Source organism: Pocillopora damicornis, chromosome 5 (genome assembly GCF_964200805.1).
Source record: "Pocillopora damicornis chromosome 5, jaPocDami1.2, whole genome shotgun sequence".
NCBI lineage: Eukaryota > Metazoa > Cnidaria > Anthozoa > Scleractinia > Pocilloporidae > Pocillopora > Pocillopora damicornis.
Genome location: NC_142674.1, coordinates 24747769 through 24770254, shown reverse-complemented (window position 1 = coordinate 24770254; position 22486 = coordinate 24747769). Strand labels below are relative to the sequence as shown.

Here is a 22486-nt window from a genome sequence, read left to right as displayed (position 1 = left end):
TAACAACATCAGCGAGACACTCGGCTGTGCCCCGTGTATCTTTTTAATTGTCTTTGCCTCATTTTGACTTCATATGTGATTTATGACTAAACAGACCGGCCACAGCAAAACGTAATATATTTGTTGATTAGGGACTGTATTTCAAAAACCCTCTCTAACATTATATATGATAGTGTTTGAATAAGTGTCAATGGTTTTATGAACGACTGGAGCGCATATTTCAGGATGGGGTGTGCTCACACCAAAAATAGGGAAGGTGCTGAATGAATATTTCCCAATTCGAGGCATCTGCCCGTAAAGAGCGTCTTCTAATAGGTGAGCGGAGCACAATGGTTTAACCCTTTTACTCCCACGATCTAATTGGAAACTTTCCTAACTGTCTTCCATAAAATTATGATGATATTACTGTTGAGAATTATGAATTACATTAACTAATAATCCTATAAGTTATATTTTTCTTCATTCATCACTAATCTGGTTGATTTTGTATTAACATTGTAAGGGGAATTTTGTCTTGATTATGTACGGAAGTTAAATGAATTTAACTCAACAATACATTTTTTCCGCTCAGGACTCGTTCGTGGAAACTGGAGATGGGAGGGGGGCGAGGCGGGACACTGGTTAAAACTTTGGTTGAGGTGGGGAGTGGGCCGAAGCTTATTCGTAAGAGGTGTTAATTTGTAATTTTAACTACAGTTTCTCGTGATAGTAGCTATAGCTGCGATGACGATGACGAAGATACCTTGAGGAGTTTTTGATTGTTCGTTTAAGTTGCCCCTGTCACTTTCTTCTTGTGTTAAGGACTTCGAGCATCCAGATGCGCTTTTGCTGCCTCTTACAGTATGTGAGGTCGCCTCAAGACCGCCACTTTCTGTATATCTTTGACGTGGAAAATTAACCGACCATGATTTATTCAAACCTAAAAAAAATTCGCAAATGGAAACAGGTTTATCAATTTGCAAATATCAAACTGTAATTCCTCTATTTATTTTATATATGCAAAAATTTCGGCATGCTTACTAGCAAAGAACATGTGAATCAATACCAAACTGTGCAGGAAATTGAAATTGAGTGCAAAATGTTAAAATGAACTTGATTGACAGGGAAGTCGTGAAAGCGCAAAAAAATTAAATAGCGGACAAGTGAAAAGAAAGTAATAACGTTCCATTCAGAGTTTGAAGGAGAATGCAAAAAAAAGAAAAGAAAAAAAAAACCAACGAAGGAGAAAGAGCACAAAAACTTTATTATTCTTAACAGAGAGTTTAAAAGATTGAAGCAAGTTCTTGAGAGAAAATCCCGACTACTCCGGCAATAAGACAAAGACAAGCTTATTCGTAGGAGGTGTTAATTTGTAGATTTAACTAAAGTTTCTTATGAAACTATAGCTACGATGACGATCACGAAGATACCTCGAGGAGTTTTTGGTTGTTCGTCTGAGCTGCGCCTGTCACTTTCCGCTGGGGCTGAGGAAGTCGAGCATCCAGCTGCGCTGTTGAAATGCGTACAAGCATTTGCGGGCTCGACCAACTTCTAAAATGGAGAGAGCAATTGAAAGTTGCAAAATCGCTCGGATACCGGGAAATCATGGTCATGAATACTGAATTACTCCATTTCAATATTCAAAAGGGTTACCGGTAGAACAAAGAAATACCTTTTTAGACTAACATGAATGTTTGTTATATCTTGTTCTTACTTAATCTGCGGGTGCTTAACGTCGCGATTTTGGCGAGACAGTATTTCGCGGGGATTTATTTTCTCGATTTCAACAGGAAAATATAAAAATAGGACATTGAATTTCGCGATTCTGGCGTTTTCAACTTCATTTCAATTTCAAAATGTCTGAACTTTCTGAAATTCCAAGATAAACCGGAATAAGTGTTGGAACTTTAATTGAAAGTTGTGAATGAGAACTACTAGAAGTAAGTTAATGGCAATTTCGAAGACTGCATGATAGATATCAGGAATTAGTATAGATTTTTGCGATTAACATTACATAAGATACATTACATAATATGCATTTCACGAGATACACAGTGGAACTTACCGGTAAAACTAGTTGACAATTTTCGTATATGTCGATATATGTCGTGTATGTTGCTCTTATTACATGTTAATCATTTTCTGCCTGTTTAAATCCCGCGAGCATTTTTATTCCTGAGTCTTCAATTTCGCGATATTTTTATAATTACGAATGACGCGAAATTATGTACCCGTGAGATTAAGTACGAATAAGTTATTTGATAATTATTTTTAATGGAAAATAAAAATAAAAGTTTGAGGCTTGGAACTCAATAGCCATACTTTGCAAGGTTAATCAAGGCTTCCGCCTTTATGATATTTATTATCTTCACTATATTTTGTGGTTATTTTGTCGATGTCAATTAAATCGGGTAAGCTTATTAGAGAATATAAAGTTAAGTTGATAATAATAATAATAATAATAATAATAATAATAATGATTAGAATTAGAAATAATAATAATTAGAATTTGCGTAGTGCAAAATACATAATGCGTTTCAAAGGAAATGAAAATTCTCGTTAATAATAGCAGCTGATTAAACCTGCCATAAAGTTAAAGATACATATTTACAAAACTTCATTCCCCCCCCCCCCCTAAAAATGTCTATAAAGGACTACATTAATGGGCCAACAAATCAAAAGCTCGGCTTACGACTACGCTGAGAACTAGATATACGGTCCAGGCCAGTGATATCATGAGGTAGACTAGTGGTTCTGACTAAACACATACAGGCTTATAACTGGAAGGGCAAATATGGGGTAGGAGGCTTATAATTAGCAAAATATATATAGTACACTTAGATTGACTTTCATTAGCCCGGCTAAGCTGATAAGGTCGAAGAAAGTGAGTGGTGATTGTAACTTTACAAAAAAAAGTTGAGCTGAAAGTTACATTAGATTTAGTTTGATTTTGTTTTTTGTCCTTTCTTGTTCGTTTCTCTTTCTTCCTTTTTTTTTTCAAAGAAAACTGTAAACTATGTCATTGGCTTTAGGCGAAAACAGATTGTGTTAGCTACAAGCAGTATTACCTCCTCAAGTGAAAAGCCAGGGTTTACGTATATTGCATGTTCATCATGGCCCTCTTGTTGGAACGTTATATTACAAGAGAACTCTTCTACTTCGCGACCTTTCACTGGTTTTACTGCAAAAGTACATGTATTTATACAGCGGGATCTACCGCCGTGGGAATCATCGCAGATGTACACCTACAACAGATCACAGATTGAGTACTACATTGCATCAATCGGAAGTAAAACGCTTTTAATTAAAATGCACAAAGAATAAGAGGTTCTTTAAAGTGCATTGTTTAGACACCTACTTTCAGAGATAGTCAGAAGGCCACATAATCAACTATTCGGAAGTTTCTTATTATTATGCAAAATTACAATAGTGAGTCGCGAAAGTTTTGGCACACTCTACTACTTACAACTTTTTGGATGTTTTCTATTTTTTCTATAACTCTCATTTATCTCCACCCCCCTCCCCCCTCCATCTCAATGTTGCCTGGTGCTGGTGTTGTTTGGGGAGAGAGGGAGGGACTTTCAGATAACTTATTAGACACAAGTTACAAGATTTTTGTTTAATACAATACGTGTTGAGTGGAAGATTGTCGACCAACTACCAAGGGCCTATTTAGCCTCAGTTCAGATTATCAAAGGTAAAAGTGTTTTACTGTAACTCATGACTGAGCTCAGCCCCATGTTGATTTCCTCACCTGCTCACCGGGTGTCTTGTCAAATTCCCAACCCTCCTCAGGATCAAGTTTCACGGTTATCTTTTTGGTGTTGCTGTACATTTTGAAGGGTTTCTCTATTCCTTGCCATGAATCAGGAAACTGCTTTTCATCTTGCTTCTTTACTCGCTTGTAAAGGCAAAATATATGGATCAGCTAGGTGGTACATCATGCAATAACAACAGTGACTAGATGAAAGGGTGTTATTGTTTGAATTTTTAGACAAAACCTTATTTTTAATATTTTGTTAGACAAATGCAACTCACTTACCACATAAAGGAATATAGCTGGTTGACAACACATTGTAACACCGGCAAATCTATAAATTGCTGGGTAGATGCCTACAACAAAGTTGCATACGCACAACAGGAGTAAGAAAACTCCTTGCCGCTTAATTTCCATGAGAGTAGGTTAAGCTCAAGCAATAAAAGGCTAATAGACTACTATGTACATACTCGTGCTTTCATCTCACCGTAGAACGTCAGAGCTAAGTCGCAAAATTACTCGTCAGTGATATAATTATTACAGCTAATCAGAGAGGAGGAATATGTACCACATGGTGAAAAATAACTAATCATATGCGCGGATTTGTATCCAAGATGGCGATTTGATTTAAGGCAATCATAGTAGATATGTACCAAAGTAGTGCCCCTGTACAGTACTTAAAACAATCACGTGGATAAACCAATGATCATGATATGATGTGATATGATACTAAATCATAAATAGCGTAAGCTCAAGCTGGTTATCAGAGGTAATGACTCACTTTTATCATACACTGTATGCGGGTAAATATCGGAAAGAACACCTGTTTAACTCAGAACCGGATCGCTGTAACAGTCGACACAATAAACCTAGCCTTGTGGAATCTGAGAGTCTTTTAGTTCTTTAAGTTCACGGATCTCTCCGCAATCGGGTCTGACGCCGCTACAGTTGCATTTGGTAGATGCCTTGCGTTCAAACTAAAATAAACTCCTATTTGAACGATTACTTACCCCCGAAAATTCCTTATTGTCACTGTAAATGTAGAATCTGAATTCAATGAGATGACGTCTGGGATTCGGTTTACTCGCAAACACTGTGGCTCTTTTCATCCTCGGTGCCCCACGGCAATATACGCACCAGAAACAGAATGTCATTGTTTTAATATGAATGGAGTCCTCTTTCACTGTGAACCACACCCTTGACATATTTTTTTTTTCTGACTTGCTAGGGATTTTCTCCCACTTGATAGGACCTTTAATCAAAAATTGATGACAAAATCATCAGTAGAGTAACAGCATAATGAAAATTAGTCCTACTTTCCCGAAAGAGAAGGGGGTAAAAAATATAAAGGAATATGAATAAGTGAGATTACTTTGCAATGGAAATCCACAAGGTTCATTTCAGGATAAGGGTAACGTTAAGTCGAATTGAAATTTGTCTTAGTTTTTGCGGAAGAAGGAAAATCAGACACACAGAGAAAACATCTGGGAGCGAAAGGAAGCAGAAAAAAAGAAAAACCTCAACTACACATGACGCCAGGTTAGTGAATAGAAACCGGGCCATAGTGATGGGAATCGAGAGCTCTCATCTTTTATGTAACTCCATGTCCTGAACAAACTTGGAACATGTAAACCTCATAAAAGTGCAAGTCCTTAATATCTTAAATCTCAAATGTGTTTTCTTTGAATTCAGCTGAAAATACTTAGGCCAAGGATTTTTCGATACCTGGGTCAGTTCTGTAGACAGTTATCCATTCCTTTTTAGCTTTACCCATATAGAGACAATGTGGGATTATAATCTCCAAAGGCTTTAAAAGTCTGATATCGTGTGGTCCGCATTCAATCACAGGGGAAATAATTGTTTCATCTGGTCCAACGGGGATATCCCGCAACAGCTCTGTTGTGTCGTAGACCACACGGTAGAATATTTCCTGGCTGACTCCAATCGGTATTGCGCCTTTTCCAATGCATATTTTCACGTCCGAGTCATTAGTAGCGCTCAGCTCACCGCCGGAACTGTTGAATGTTTTTTTCTTTTCAAAGCTGTCGGGTAAATAGTCACCCTCGCTGCTGTCATTTAGACCTACTTGATTTTCCGGAGGATTTGTCTCAACCGTGAACTTTAAAAGGAGACAAATCTAGTCAAACAGTGTTTTGAGTCAAACATTATATATCTTACCCAAGAATTATATGAGGTAACTAAAATATCCTATCAAAAAAAAAAAAAAAGAAAAGAAATCAACATCAACATTAAATTTTATTACACTTCCCATAGTTTCAAATAAATGCCTGATTATCCAAAGTTTGGATTAATTTGTAGTTGCTTTTTGACTTTTAAGGTCACTTAACCAACATTACAACCTCTTTGAAACATCTTCCATTTAAGTTGAAGTAAAAGTTTCAATAAACATCAGTTGTTTTGCTCTGTTTTGTTTTTTTTGATGTTGTTTTTTTATGGTAGCTTTTCACCTGCAGATAATAACGCATGAAACGGTGACTGCCATTCACTAGTATAACATGGAGGTCGGCTAGATCAATTTAGAGTTACGGGTAGAATAAAGATAAATTAAACGCCTCTTTAGAATAAGTCCATACCTCTACAATATCAAGGGGGTCAACTGAAAAGTCTTCGTAAATGGGATTCCCAATCGGGATTGGCCCACAAACACTGAGAAGAAATTTAATTGTGCAGGGTTAGGAAAAAGACGGTTTTGGTAACAGAGGAACATCCTGGGTATTTATTTACTCGTAAAGTGCCAATGACACGAATTTTTTTTTGCATTTTCGGCATGGTTGATAGCTGTATTTAAAATTAGAAATAATCGTCCTTAGCACCTAGCGAGTTGGCCCCGACCATCTTTTTTTATGCATTTATAAATGATCATGTCACATAGCTGTGACGTAAACACTTAGAAGACACATCTGCAACTATGGTGGAGAAAGGAGAAATCTAGAAGGGACGAACGTATTGCGTGGCCGGCGGGCCAAATGATAGCTTCAAAAATATTACACATATACCGGGTATTTCTATACACTTCTTTCCAAAGGATGTAGCTGTATGGCCAAAATGGACGCGTTTCGATCGTCCACATCGAGATTTTACCCTTCAACGTCGTCGGCCTTATGCCCCGTACCGGCTTCGAAGACGTCTGTTACAAACACATATATCAGTAGTAATATCGGGGTAAGATAACCAATGAATTCAGTTAAAAAGAATGATGATTAAGGGGCCTGTTCCCACTCCCTGGACGATTGTTCGACACTCTTTCCGACTAACATTTCGCAAGCGAAGAATGGCGAGTTCCTCATTGTTGTTTATTTCATGTGCTTGAAATGTACTGGTACTCTTGTCTTTCAACATGACTACATTTGCACTTTTCTTATCGTATGAAAATCCTACTAGTTGTAGTTTCTATCGTACTTTAATAACAGAAATACATTATTTGTAATAAAGTTCAAGCCCTTCCCTGGGCTGACCAATATCCTGTTATGTGGACAGTGCGAAACCTTAGGCGGACACTGGCATAAACACAAGCTCGAAGGGGCCGTGTATTCTCCTAACCTATGTTTCCAAATTTCCGTCCTACAAGCCATCAATTCCACCCTACCCTCAAGAAACTAAAAGTAGCAACAGTAGCAATGTCATTGTGATAACAGCACAGCAACGAGAACATTGCATTAAAACATATTTTTTTTATTAAATGATAGCCAATCCAAGTGTGTGAAAGTCGTTGCATACGAAATATTCATTTACGATACTGATGTCAGTTATTTGCCATTAAGCGAAATGGGTCATATGGCAATGCTGCACTTAAACTAAAGGGAATTTTTCTCGATTAAAATCCCTATTTGAGATTAATTTGGATCAGATGTCTATCAGTTAATTTGTTTTCCGTTTTACCGGCTCGACGACGATAGCCTCTGCCTTCACAATCTCTGAGGGGAGGAGGAACTAGCTGTGAAAATGCAGGATGACTTCTCGGCGAAAAATCATCGTGCCTCGTGATACAGCTAATTCTTTCGTCAAAAGTTTGCTTCTGGTTTGCTAGAGGAATAACTCAACAGCAACGAAACTCTAGAGCACTGAGTAAAGGAACATGCGCCGCACTTAGCGCGAAGGAATAACTAAAATGCTATGGCAACAGAAATGAACACAGGTACCCATTCTTAACACGCGGGACACTTTTAAGACAAAATCACTCTAGGGCTCGAAAAAACTGAGTTTCATAGGTACTTAATAATTCACTAATAAATGGATACTGTCATTTCCAAGAGGCAGACTTGCATTTCTGCTAAAAGATGGACAAAAATTTTTAAAGATATGAAGAATTCGATCAAGCTTACATTGCCTAGACGCATCGAATAAAGATACATACAGAAGTTTTTGAGATTATGAAAGACACAAAAGAGTTGCTCAGACTTCTTTTTTACCTTCCTAAATTACTTTAGATTTATTTTCGGTCTTGATCGTATGTAGGCATGCCTGTACGTATGTGGAGATGTATATCATTATGGCCAAATAGCATGTGAAAGGACCAGCATGCAACCGATGTTAAAAACCTACTCAACATAACCCACATATTAGTCAAGGGCATTTAGTAAACACTGCGACAGTGGTTCTAACTAACTTCTTCCCTTTGAAAACAACATCGGCTACTAGAATTTGCTCACTAGATGGGTCGAAGGAAATAAAAAAAACTTATCTGGCTCTTTAGCCAGGTATAATTAATGCAATAAATAGTGGAATTGAAAAGAAAAACTGTTCTTCTTCCTTGTTCCTTTATTATTATTATCTTAACGTGTTAATTAGATCAGTGATAGGCTAATAATGAACTTACCCACGATTTATCGCAGACCGACCACAACGAACATAGATGTAAATCATGATGACGATAAGAATTACGCTGGAAACTACCAAGAGTACGAGCCAAATATCTGAGAGATGATTTGAAGTCTCGCCTGTTAAATTGTTGTCTTCCTCTCCTGTCGCATACGAAAGCAATTTCAGTGAGTTGTTGCAGAAGAAAAAAATTAGAAGAAAAAGAAGGCAAACTAAAATATAGACATTAATAATTTATCATAATTATAGGAAATTTTTCCACCGTCATCATCATTATTATTATCAGTATTATTATTTTTATCATGGTCTTTTTCGTTTATTGCGTAACTTGCCAATGCTGATTACGGCACTTGTAACGATTAAATTTTGGACCCAGGTTTTCTGGACAAGTGCCTGAACACAAGCTTCCTTGCGCTTATCCAAAGTTCAAACTATCCTTGAAAAATATCAGTCGTTCACGAAAAGAACACCTTTTTGCCGCCAAAATTATCGCAAAGCGATGATAGTGTTAATAGTGATTGTGGTGGTGGTGCTATTATAATGGTAGCAGTTGCGGATCTGATAGTTGTGGTAGTAGTAGGTGTATTAGAAGTTTTTGCCAGTGGAGGTAATAGTGTTAGTAGCTGTGGCAGTTGTAGTAATGATAGAGTTATTGGCAGTGATGGTGTTCGCTCGACTAAGCTTCTGAATTTCAAAAGACAGAGAGTTACGCCTATACCACTGTGAATTGTTCTTGTTTCTTGTTCCTTGTTTAATTCGTTATATAATTCAATCCCTCCCAATTGGTTTTGTGAACCTGGTATGTTTTCTTGCTTGGTTTGGAAGAAGGCTATGTGCTCATTCAAATCCCGTCCAGAATTGTATACTACGAAGACTTAAGCCTAAAGAAAAGGAGCTATATTATAAGACAGATGAGAGGTAAGATACAATTTTTTGAAAATGTCATGTTAAGGTTTGAAATCAAGTTATCTCTATAACCATTAAAATAATAGGAATAATTAACAACATCACCTGTTGGACAGATAATCAGTTTTTGACCTAGTTCTGTATTTTTCTTCTCAGTGCGGTCCGTATTTTCCTTTCTCTGCCCACGCGCACGGTAACGTTTTCGTGAGTCACCGATTACATCCCTACCTTCGCTGCCATTTTTCATAAATATAACTCGTTTTTCCGGCTGGGTAGTAATTTTAAGCAAAGACGTCGGTCACTACCTCAAGCCGATGATTACCTTATTAATCCTCTCTTTCCTTTCTCTTTCTCTTTCCTCTCTTCCCTGTCTCTGCCCACGGGCACGCTAACGCGTTCTTGAGTCACCGTGAACATCCCTAGCTTTGTTGCTATTCTTCATGAATTAATCTTGTCTTTTTGCATTATTTTCGAGCAAAAAATTTTTAAGCAAATCAAGCCGATTAATGACTTAACTCATTTAATATCTGAATTCTCTCGATCAATTTTTCGTTGTAGCGAAGTTTCAGTCCTAATTCATTCAATATGTTTACGGTAAGTCTTTGCAAGTCAACCTATTAACTTTGGCCATTTGTACCGTAAATTTCTTGACAAAGACCAAATGAAATCAAGGAGAAAAAGACGCATTCAATTCCCCTCGGGTCTAGTTTAAGTGTCTCATTTGATAGTTATTTTGGTGGGAAAAGACCAGATTTACACGCGTTATTGCAGCAGACAAACGAGCAAATTCCCATAACTTTAAAACATACCTTTGAATTTGCTTACAATTACTTTACTTTTAATTTACAAAGGTACTCTTCGTACACTAATCATCAATGGAAGTGAATAATACTTTGACAATCATCAAATGGTTTTGAAGAAAAAAAAAAAAGAAGCGTCATGACAGTTATTGAACTTGAGTTTGTTTGCCAAACCAGTACCGTTGTTTTTTCAAAAGTGTACATTCGCTCATTTCTTACGCGCTCTCTAATTGACAGGTGTCACGTTGTGACAGATAATTGGAAAAAAATTGTTTGAAAGTTTGTTTGGAAGCCTTTTAAATCATCGTTATCGTTACATAAATAAAAATATTTCAGTGAAGTCTCTCTCTTTAATTTGCATTACCTCTGTTTTAAATATTTTTTACTCGCTCAAAAATTGTTCAGTGTAAGGAGGATATTGCCGTAGTAACAGCTCTAAATAATCAGGGTTATTATGGCAGGAATTTTGCGAAGTTTGGGAAAAAAAAAATTAAAATGTTGTTCACCAGCCCAGGTCAGTCCATATTTGGAAAAACTGTGCCCTCTGTCTTTAGTATCGCAATGTACTAAAGACCTCGGCCACAGTTTTTCCCGATTCAGACCGACCAGCTAGCGAATCAAATAGATACACTGGGATCGAGAATACAGTATCTTATAAATTTTAGTTTGAAGTAAACATATTTCATCTCAGAGTTACTTACTTTCACAGGAAGATGGAAAGCCTGACCAAACTCCATCTTTATCACAAAAACGCCTATGAGAACCGTTTAATTGATGTCGCCTGTTGCAAGAGAAAACAGCTTCGGAGCCGAACCAATGTCCACAAGACAAATTTACGTTGCCATTTATTGGTCGCGAGAGGGCTGGGCATGACTTTCCTATGGAAAAGAGAATTTTGTTAGTTAGTAGTTTGAAATCATGAAATTTTTATCTCCATCAGCTTAACAAACACGTCTTTTCTGATTAGTCAATAACGAATACATAAATGCGTTTCATATATCGATTTACACAGTAAGCCTTTTTGTTTTTATTTTTTTATCCACTCTGAGATTTTTGTTATTCAGTTGACTACCCGCAGTGAGACGTATAAGATAATCGTACCATGTTTTGCTCTAAATCGCATGTTTCTGAACCAGTGGGAAAGCAACACTAAAACAAAACAACCACTCAGGCATTTTGTAAAGTAATTAACTAAATTACGGAGAAAAAGAGACGAAGGAGCCTTTTTGTTGCGAATTTTGCAAATTCTGCCCCAACAATTTGTTCAGTTTATTTGGGAACAAATGGATTTATTTGTAACTTTGGTCTGAAATCCTACTGAAAATGAGATTTGCAGTACATTTTAAAAGGGTCATCCAGAACTATGTTAGATTGTTTGGTGTCACAAGAAGGACGACATACTTATCACTCGTAGGTGAAAACTACAATTCACGCAGTTCCCGCTGCTGTCTGTGGCAATATACGTCAGGGGATTGAAACTAGAAGACAAACGAGTTGGTGGACGAATTTCAGGATAAGAGACTGACACATTTCCAGAGTTATCACTCGCTACTGGTTCATCCCACGAAACCAAAGCATCAGATGAACATTCAGCAGCATAGAAATCCATGCTTTTGGGACAGGGGGTAGTGAATGAAGGAGGAGTGATGTCTGCAAAAGACAAAAAACAACTACATTAAAGACTCGCTTCCTTAAGTGTGCGTTATGTGCGTATATATATATGTGTGTAACACGAGTTAGTGAGTATGCAAAATTGTATATTCCTCAAACGGCAAATTTCAGTTTTAAAGTAAGGTTAGTTTCAGGATGGCAAAGGAGGAAGTGCCCAGGGATCACAGCATGGAAGCACTGATAGGAATGTAAGTATCCATCTTCGTCAAAAGTAGTGATTTCGTTTCGAACAAGATTGCCTTCACTTAACATGAATTTTTCTAAAGTAACATACCATATACTTAACATTTTTTTCTTTTTGAAAAGATAGTTTTCCTTTTTACAGAAAAAAAAACAATACAAATTAGCAAAAAACAAAACATAACAAAAATTGGACAATTTGTAGCACATTGAGCTTCAAGTATGTAAACTGAAGTCATAGCTTAAGTATAAATTTTTTTATTATTTTCGATGGCATCTATGGTCAGTGGATTGGTGAAAATAGCAAACACAAGGGCAGATTATACTTTTACACTAAGTAACAATACCTTTACATCGAGAGTTGTTGGATCCCGTCCATTTTCCATTGCTACCGCATACACGGGATCTGGCTCCAACAACAATGTATCCTGGTAGTCGACATGATATTCGGCATGTCTGACCGAAATAGCTTCTTGATTGACAGTTGGGAGGAGAAATGATAGCATTGACCGGTGGGACAAGTGGACCACAAGTGGTAACTGAGAAGAATAAAAAAGATATCCATTTGATACATCTAGCAAGGCATTAGTACATACATGTGAACGGCTCTGATTACTATCTAACTATTACCTCTTTGACAAGTGAATCGATCGTGCGGCTGCAGATAGACACCGTCAGGACAAAAGCATCGGTGGCCGCTTGGATTGGGAAGACAAAGATGACTACAGCCTCCATTAAGTTGAGAACAGCTAGTGGATCCTTCAGGAAAGGTTAGAATCATGACATATCAATACTCAAAATTATCAATGGTGAGAAAGTTGCATTGAGAAAGTTTTGTTTTATAAGAGAACAGGCAGAGAACAAATTATCGAAAAAATAAGTTGGCACTGAACCAACTTCACGGTCTACGAATGGTTGGGAATTCTTGTAATGCCATTTTTAAAGCTTCATTGAAATAAACTTGGTTGATAACATTGAACAAACAATGAATTGTTAAAAAGAATAAGTCGTACATGTATTGATCAAGGCTACCGGTGGATTGTCCCTAATGATTGCTACTGTTCGCAGTTTTTCATCGTGAAGGACCAACTCAGTAAACGGAATAGTTTTTAATTTACATGCAATCTACCTCATTAAGTCCACAAGTTTTACCTTTATAGCTTGTCTTATCATTATAAACATGCAAGTCCATCAAAGTTCCCATTCCTTGAACCATGATTTTCATTACAGACGAGCTCATATTGTACTTGTAAACTGCCTTTTTCTTCCAGTCAGACAAATACAGAATGTTACCAGAAAGAGCAAGTCCGTATGGGTTCCAGTTATCAAATGATAAGTCCAATAGAACCACTCGGTTGTTTCCTTGGAAATCTACTCTTTCAATCCTATGAAGACTTGCGTCGCACCAATATAATACTCCTCCCGAGTGATCTAAAGCAAACGAGTTTACATATGCAAGTGTAGAGTTTACGAGAACTTTTCTGGCAGAACCGTCCATGTTGGCTTGTTCAATCTTCGGAAATTTACCCCAGCTACTCCAGTACATCTTCCTAAAAGAACAAGGCATGCTATTATTCAACGGCATTACGCAGAGCACAAATAGTGGAAAGTTGGTTATATTGTGCTGTAAAGCCTGTTTAACCTGTCAGTTGCGCGCGGTACACTTCTTTATCTGCTTCTCTTTCCCCCTCCCCCCCCCCTGCACTTTAAGAAAATACGCATGAAATAAAGAAGTTGGATAACTTTTTGTTTGTATCTTGACTAGCCGTGCGGGCTCGTCAAACTCTTAAAAATACTCAGCGTTACTACACACCAAAACTTCCAATTATATATGTAACACTTTCATAGCGTGAAAATTAATGCATAAGTGGGGCATTTCAAGAAGCTGTGGTGGGAGATGAGGTCTAATTTCGCTAGATATACAAGAACGATTTTACGTTTTGGGGAATGTTCAGATTTCTGAATTTCTTTATTATAATCATCATATACCATTCCATATTTCGGCAATTTTGGTTCATAAAACTATTAACAGAAATTGAGAAATGCATCGAAAAAGTCAGCTTCGGCAAATTACCTCCCAGCTATGTCGAGTATTATAGCCATTGGACGTTCAATACTCGAGTTGATAAGAGTTGTTCTAAATGAGCCATCCAAACGCGCAACTTCAATCTTATTGGTTCCGAAATCACACCAGTAAAGACTCCGTCCAGTGTAATCTATAGCAAGTCCTCGGGGATTACCCACATTGCCGTACGCGACAACGTCAGTGGATGACCCGTCAGGATATGCTCTAGCCACCAGCTTCAAACTGGAATCTGCCCAATAGATCTTGCCTTCGAATGGGTCGTAACTGACAGCCACAGGTCTCGAAATGTTTGTTTTTATCTTCAGAGGAAAGCAAGGGTTTCCAGGTATCGAGAGGGAGACGTTATTTATCTCCCCAGAATCAAGTTCAGTGAGAAGCATCCACGAGTTTGCACTACGGAACATATCTTGAGCAAAATGAGAAGGAAAAAAACAGACGGTTAATCAATTGAAAGTTTTCAGAAATAGGGAAGGCTTTGCAATATCCAGTGTAAATTTTTTTTATGCTTATGTTACTTTTTCTGAGTAAGCTGTTTTTTTTTTAAGGAGTTTACAATGTGTTCTTCGCGCAAGAATCTTTTTTATCTAACTTCCGAAATATTGGAACGCGATTATCTGATTTGCTGAAGACATGTAGATTCAACTGAATCACAGAAACGTTTTGAACCCCTGAGGACGCCTATAATGATATTACTGTGAATGGCACCTCGCACCCGTCTCTCCCTTTAAAATCATAATATATAGATTTAGCCAGGCTTAAAGCGGAGCTCGCATTTTTTTGTTCCGCACGTCTGAAGGGCACAACGCATTGCCCCGGTCAGGACTAGAACCAGTGCACTGACCACTGAACTACGGAACAAAGTCGTGGCGTTGGCGTGCCTGCGGTACAGTTGACCACCCATGTTAAAAGTAACACCTTGTACGGTCGGTTGTACGGTCGCACGTCCAAATGTTTTGGGCTTGATGAGTTACTACTATTTTGTATAATTATGGGGCTACGCTCTGCGAGCTCCGCTATTAATTGATTGAATTTTGAAAAGGAGAAGAGTTCGGATAAGGTTAAAAGAAAAGAAATAAGCATTCTCACCGTTTTCACAGTTTTTCCCATCAGACTTGAGCGCAATACCCGTTGGACATGCGCACTGATATCCTTCTGGCTTCAGAAGACAAAAATCACTGCAGAATCCATTGTTCTGATCACACGGGTGCGAATCTTTTATCGGTAAGAAAAAAAAAACATAACCAGGAAAAAATGTAGTGATGATAGTTCAATCACCCCAACCACTAAAGATTAAACTTTTAACGTGCTAAACAGACCGCCCTCTTGGTAATCGCGCCTAGTTAGATAGTTACCTTTAACAGGTTATATCAGAAGAAGACAGTTTATTCGAAATTCGAAAAAAAAAGGCAAATTAGACCAGTTCTATCGTTGTAAAGCTGAGGGAAACACGACGCCTATATCATATTAGTCTATTACCTGAATATAACACAGATGGATCATGGACGTGAATATCGGTTGGCTTTTGAACATCACGGACTACTGTTTTCGGTTTCCCATCGACTAAATTGTAGAGTTCTATCCTCTTGTTATTTGGATCGGTCCAATATAGCGTCTTCTGGTAGAATGCCAAGCGAAAAGGTTTGATCTTAGCTGCAGACGACAGTATAACCTGTCTGTGGCCTCCATTAAGGTCGGACATCTCTATAGTGTCTAGCTGAGCATCAGACCAGTAAAGACGATTTGTAGCTTGGTCTATAATAACTCCATCAGGCTTAGATAGATTTTCCGTCACTAGAGTTTGTCTTGCCGAGCCATCCATTTGGGCTCTCGCAATGTGAGGTTTTGTGCCCCAGGCAGTCCAGACCATTATCCTGGAGGAACGGTAAAAAAAGAAAAGCAAAAACAAAAATTAAAACAAAAACGAGCAAAAGGAGAAAAAAAGGATTATTTCAATGGCAAATGATAGTAATTTTTTTTATTGTATTTCTAAAGAGTTTAAATTTTGCTTGTATCATTATTTACCCATTCTTCTCATCCAGCACTATAGCCCTTGGCTCCTCAAGTTCATCTTTAAATAAGAGCTTTCTTTTTGTTCCATCAAGCCGACCAACTTCAATGCTGTTCATGCCAGCATCGGTCCAATAAATGTTTCGACCCACGTGATCGATGGCTAAACCATAAGGTTTTAAGACGTTACAACTAAACAGAGTCTTCACTGAGGTTCCATTTGCAAAGGCACTCATGATACGACCTTCTTCAACATCAGACCAATACAGGCGATCTTCGACGGGGTCAAAACCCAGAGCAGTGGGGCGCTGATCATAAAGATGGTTCAATAAGGGTTGAGCGATGGAATAGTTAACATCAAGGGAAATCATGTTTATAGATCTGGCTTCAGAGTCAGTGAAAAGGACAAATTTCTTTACTTCTGCAAAAGAAATAGAATGAATCATGAGGTAATTTTTAGCGAGTACTCAGTTTCACTTCTAAATCGTTATATATTTCATTAGAACATTGAAGTAACTGTTAAGAATAACAATGTCTAACTTAAGGTGATTACTCAGTTTTGCATTGCGCATCCTGTATTGCGCATAAAAATCATGTGATCGGGGGAATGAGCACGCGCGTATTCCGAGAACACGGTATTGTTTTTCAATCCATGGTAGAGAGGTACGTTGGTCTTTAGCTGTTGAACGAGCACGGTGACATATATTTTTTGTAACAATTTTGGTTTACAATTTATCCCTTTTAAATTGAGTGAATTTGAAAAAAAATTATTCGAAAGGAAAAAAAGAAAAAGTTAAAAGCCTACACGAAGCCCGTAAGTTGAGGATGCAAATTATGACCTTGAAAGAAACGACTCGAGGAACTTTTTGAGTCGATGTCGTTTAAATTTGCATAATTTTCCCACAAATTATATATCAAATTGTTTTATACGCTCGAGACTTTCTACCTATGAAATTATTTTTCAAGTATTACTTTAAAAACCTTTACTTTCAGCTGCAGCAAAATGTAACGTGAACCGATGAAATGGCGCGCGTGATTAGTGCTAGTGCAGGCATAAATTCGGTACGTTTGGCCCCTTATATCTCCTAAACAAGCAATATGATCTATCTTTGTTTTTGTATTCTTCGAAACAGACATCGGCATGGAACATTTAAGGATAGTTTAAAAAAATTTTTGAAAATTTTTTTCTGAGGAATCTCTTTGATAGCCAAGATAAGGATGGTAAGCGACACCCCTTTTACGCATTCCTAAGGACAACCCCTTCCACTTTATCAGATTAAAATTGCGTGAGTGTTACAAAGAAGAATAAAAAAGTGCCAATCACAGACATACAGAGGGGAGCTACATACACGCAGGCCATAGTGCAGACCGCTACAAGCTTACTTACCAAGCAATTAAGAGTGGAGCAAGCTACAGGCAAACTAATGAAAAAATCAAGTTATGGTGTTGAATTTCGTGGTTAAATAGATAATTGGTGAAATTCGTAATCAAGTCCCCTGAGAAATGTAAAAAAATGACAAATTTAATGAAATACTGTCTACTTACTGTCTTGGCACGTCTTTCCATCTTGCTTCAGAGGCAAACCAGTGGAACAAACACATTCGTAACCAGATGTTTTGGGGACACAAAAGTGGCTACATCCTCCATTTTTCACAGAACAAGGGTTAAAAGCTTACAAAAACCAAACAACAAACAAAACAGAAAAGAAAAATACGATCGTTGGGAGAATTGAAAAATGTCTCTAAAAGTAAGACGTTAATGAGAAAAAGCGGAAAGTGGAGGACAAGTTCAGAGAAAAATAATTGAAAAATCCATAGCTCAGCCCCAAAAGTAATGCAAACATTTCTAACAGACAAAAATATTTGAGAGGAACTTGACTGCTCGATGAAAGTCAACCAGGCAATATGCTCAATACTATATAAGGGACCTGTTAATTCTCATAACCTGGTGCAAAGGGGGTTGGGGAGGTGGGGTGGCTGGAAGCACTTCTTCTGTAGCTATCCTTAATTTTGTTGACTTCAATGATATGTTTTAAAGACTTAGGATATGTTTGAAGTCTATGTAAAGAACCTCAATTGTATTTACTACCTGGAGCCTGCCTGGAGGCATCGTATGGCACAATATCGATAGGCTTCTCATCGCTGATGCTGTAGCTGTGGAGCATTTTTCCAGTGATGGCATCTAGTTGGTAAACTTGTTTCATAGCTTTCCAGACGGTCAAGAAAAGAAATGAGGGGAAGAACGCTAATCCTGACGGTTGTAGACCGCTCTGTTGGGAAAGGACGTTCCTGTTACCACCATCGTAGTTGACAGATTCCACTATGCCAGTTCTTGAGTTTACCCAGAAAATCCGTCTATTTCCAAAATCGAGATTAATGCCAGTAGGTTCTTGAAGGTTTACCATTACAACAGAAAGTATTTGACTTCCATTCAATGAAGCTCTCATAATCTTGGGATCAACTCCGTGGCCCCAGTCAGTCCAAAACATCAAGCTGTCACATTGCAAGATAAGAAATATTAATAATAGCAAAAAAAAAAAAAAACTTTTTCTCTAACTTTCATAAGTCAAAACATACCCACTATCAGGATCTAGAGCTATATCCCTGGGCTCTTCCAGTTCCGTAATGAGGCTATGTTGGTTTAAGCCATGAATGTCTGATACGGATATTTTTTTAAATGTACTGTCTGTCCAGTACAATCGAGATGTCCTCCACTCTACCGCCAGGCCAGCACAAACGCCAGTATTTACAATAACCGTTGTCATATTCTCATTATAGATACTGAAACGTTTAATACTTCGTTCAATCAAATCACTCCAGAATATGTAGCCCAAGCTGAAATGATAGTCCAACGTCAGTGCCCTTGACAGACCCGATTTAACGGAAATAATTTCCGAAGTTTCAAGGTCAAAAGCGATAACGTCTGATGAGTTTAAAACCAGCAAACATGGCGAACTGCAAATTGAAGCTTCAAAAAGAGGAAAAGTAAAAAATTAAAAATAAGTTACGAAGAGAAAAGTGCCCTCCCAGTTTGATGCGAGCAAGTCAAATGTTGCTGTCACCATCATCCAGTAAGACCGGTTTATTTTTTCATAGGTAACCTTATAGATCCTAAGGAGGTTGTAGGAAGTTTGTGTTAAGCTCATCAGAGCCGTCTAATTTATTTCTCGGCAAGAACTGCCATCAGATATTAGACATCATATATATTATTTATCCCAAAGAATATTCTAGCCAAAGCTCTTGTAGCAAAAATCAAGAAATAAAACTGTGTTTTTTTGGTTTGTTATTTTTCTTTGAGACACGTCTGAATAATTGACACGTACAACAATAAAGGTGTCCGGAAATTTAAAAAATGTAGGAAATAGTTATATATTTCATTCTACTTTAATTTTCTCGCCAGCAGAGGCCCTAGTGGCTAGTTCAGCCTGAGAAGATTTCATTTACAGAATGATTGGTATATTTTAGAATTCTTTCAGCTAGTTACATTTGAACAATTTGCACTCACTAGAGTGATTCCTTCCAGGCGAAACGGCGGAAGCTGATTAGGAAAAATAAAGGTGATGTGTTAGCAAATTATTTTCCGATATCAGTAGGCAAATGTTTTAGATTCTAATTCAATTGTAACAGGAACTGGGCCCTTTACTGGGTGAGTTCAATTTATGATAGCTGCCCTGAATTTTTCGGATATATACACAGGTGCAACTTAAACAAAAAATCTGAAACTACGTTTATAACTAAAGCCTCGGGAGAATTGGGCAATAGGGTAAAATGAATGATATAACCGATAAAGCTGTGGACTCTGCTACCTATTTGCAACTGGCAAAGAGTGTTATGAAGGCACACCCCGTTTCGTAGAGTGTTGACACTTGAATAGTATAACTTAGCATTAGGATAATTCGCAAAAGAAAGCATCTCACTCACGCTTACAAAAATAGAAATTTGCCTGTTTCATTTTTTTGCTTAGTTCCCACAGAAATTGTTTCTGAACTCTGAAGTTAATGCAACGCTGCTGGGTAAAAACTGTAAGCAGAAGATTTTTTAAACAATATTACAGAACCCTACGGGAAATAGTAAGGTAAATATCATCGTGACACGAGCAAAGTCCTTCCTTCAAAGTCCTGCGCTCACACGTGAGCTATCGGGTTGAACACTCGAAGAGAAATTCCATATCTACGCACGCCCATGTATTATTCTCGATTTATCAACGCTTCGAACGTTAGCCCTTCGTCAGTGCGAGTGGCGAAGGGCTAACGCTCAAAACGACAGCTCTCAAACTATTTACGGTGGCCAATTTACGTAATCAACCTAGTCGATAATACCAAATTACCTAGTTATACTCTCTCACCGACGCAGTACGACAGTTTCTAAAGAGGTCTACCCCGTTTATCCAATTGAAATTCGATGGCTTTATTTGTTGGTCAGATATTCACTTAAGAGTCTAAATACCTCTGCATACGTCTGCCCTCTGGTGAATCAATAAGATGAAAAACGGCCAAATCCACATTGATTTTCCTATGTTATAACCGCTTGGAGATCAAAACCTGTTGAAAAAAGTGACCTTTATTAGTTTAGTTTAGTGACCCAACGTTATATGGCCGATCGGCGCTAATTATCTGAGACAAATTAAATTTGCATAGCAAAACTAACAACAGGAAATCGTTACTCGCTGCAGATAACCTGTAGGTGTCCGCAAATTCCGGTGTCCTTGAACGGTAACAACAGAGTATACCAGTCACCCTGTATCCTATGAATTATTTAAAATATTGGGAAAAGGGTGAACGCAAATACAAATCCGGTCATAAAGCGGAAAAAATCAGAGGCTGAATGCATCTGCAATGCTTAAAAGTGACGAGTGCAAAATAACTCAACTTAACTTATTATCATTATAATTATTACTATTATTAATACTATTTTTATTATTTAAAGTGTCCAAACTATTTATAGTCAAGAGGTAATTTGTCTGCAATCTGTGTCGCATTGTTGCGTAAAAGCAAACAAAACATGCAGGAATGAAAAAAAAAATAAAACTCAAAATAAAATTCTCATAATACTGGAAAAGAAGTAAGTCGAACAGTGCGGTTTCTATGATGAGCAAAGATATGCTCAGGCAACACATTAACTTTTTTTCTTTTTTAAATTGCACGTTACGCACTTGTCATTTACTTAATTAGAGATGCCCTCTGGGCTTGTTTTGACTAATGTCTGAAAACTCTTGAGGTGTTTTTCCCTTGCATACTCGACAGTATGCTAACCTCATCGTTTGTAGGAGATGGAGGAAAAACGTTCAGAAACAGTTTTTGGATCATAACTTTGTTTGTTTGTTAATATCATTATTATTACTATTATTACTATTTAAAGTGTCGAAACTAGTTATAGTCAAGAAGTACTTTTCTACAATCTGCGTCGCTCTGTCGCGCAAAAGCAAACAAAGTATAAATCAAACTCAGGAAAGAAAAAAATATAAAATTGAAGAAGAAAAATCTTGCAATACTGGAAAAGAAGTAGAAGTATTGCAAATCAGACTATATAGGCGAAGTAATAAAAAATTTTAGTATTATTATTATAAGAAATATGAAAACATTCATGGAGGGATCTTCTCGTCAGCGTAATTTGCATTCAAACTATTTACAGTCAAGAAAAACCTTTCTCGTAAATCGGCTCCCCTCTTTCGTGTTAAAGGAAAGTAAATTCAAATTTTAGTCAATACCAAAAATATGAACAAGTTTGTTTGTCACAAAAAAAGTTAACCTTAGAGATTTTTCTTCAGATTTAACAGAAAGAAGTTACCGTTCGCCATAAAATGGCTACGACATGGCCGTCAGCGCTAATAAAGTAATCTGCGATAAATTTACTTACCAAATCTTGTAACAGGATATCGTAACTCGTCGTAGATAACCTGTAGGTCTCCGCAAATTCCGGTATCCTGAATGAAACTCTTAGAGCACTGGGAAAGAAGTAACTCGAGCTTTGCATTCTAAGATGAGAAAAAGATATGCCCGGGCAACACACTTATTTACTTTCGTTTTCATAATGCTTGTCAAGAAACATATAATTCCATTGTTAGTTTGCATGGGTGATTTTGAAAGGGTGAACGCAAACACTTATCCAATCATAAACCGGAAAAAGTCGGCATAAAGGCTGAAGGCATCTGCAGTGCTTAGGTTGCATCTCAGAACTTACTTACTTGTACGAGCCACTTGTCAAGGGGCTTTCCCTTTTCTTAATCAGAGATGCCCTCTGGGGTTGTTTTGACTAATGTCTG

At 37.6% G+C, this 22486-nt stretch overlaps 1 protein-coding gene and 1 non-coding gene across 2 annotated transcripts in view; both read right to left on the bottom strand.

The window, feature by feature from the left end:
- The window catches only part of LOC113664356 (low-density lipoprotein receptor-related protein 4), a 150217-nt gene that overhangs the window by 82280 nt on the left and 45451 nt on the right, over positions 1-22486 (bottom strand). Inside the window, exons 17-18 of the transcript XR_016186642.1 lie at positions 6331-6403; positions 5462-5855 (exon numbers count right to left, since the gene is read on the bottom strand). This is a non-coding gene — a transcript (low-density lipoprotein receptor-related protein 4). The remainder of the gene's footprint in view (positions 1-5461; positions 5856-6330; positions 6404-22486) is intronic.
- Positions 7424-22254, bottom strand: LOC149046122 (low-density lipoprotein receptor-related protein 4-like). Its single transcript, XM_089206540.1, has 16 exons — positions 22081-22254; positions 20671-20765; positions 19730-19762; positions 18802-19192; positions 18314-18717; positions 17771-17896; positions 16241-16646; positions 15695-16089; positions 15305-15430; positions 14207-14624; positions 13285-13682; positions 12763-12891; positions 12480-12671; positions 11683-11931; positions 10983-11159; positions 7424-8718 (listed from the first exon to the last, which is right to left on the bottom strand). Exons 2-16 carry the CDS (start codon positions 20726-20728, stop codon positions 8570-8572), a joined length of 3651 nt encoding a protein of 1216 aa, XP_089062666.1. The 5' UTR covers positions 20729-20765; positions 22081-22254; the 3' UTR covers positions 7424-8569.

Excerpts from the sequence above, each read along its gene's own strand:
- LOC149046122 (XM_089206540.1), bottom strand. The coding sequence starts at position 20,728 with ATGTGGATTTGGCCGTTTTTCATCTTATTGATTCACCAGAGGGCAGAC. Across the intron at positions 17,897-18,313 it reads TGCCTCCAGGCAGGCTCCAG|CTTTTAACCCTTGTTCTGTG; the intron begins GTAGTAAATACA and ends GGTTTTTGTAAG. Across the intron at positions 11,932-12,479 it reads CAACAACTCTCGATGTAAAG|ACATCACTCCTCCTTCATTC; the intron begins GTATTGTTACTT and ends TGTCTTTTGCAG.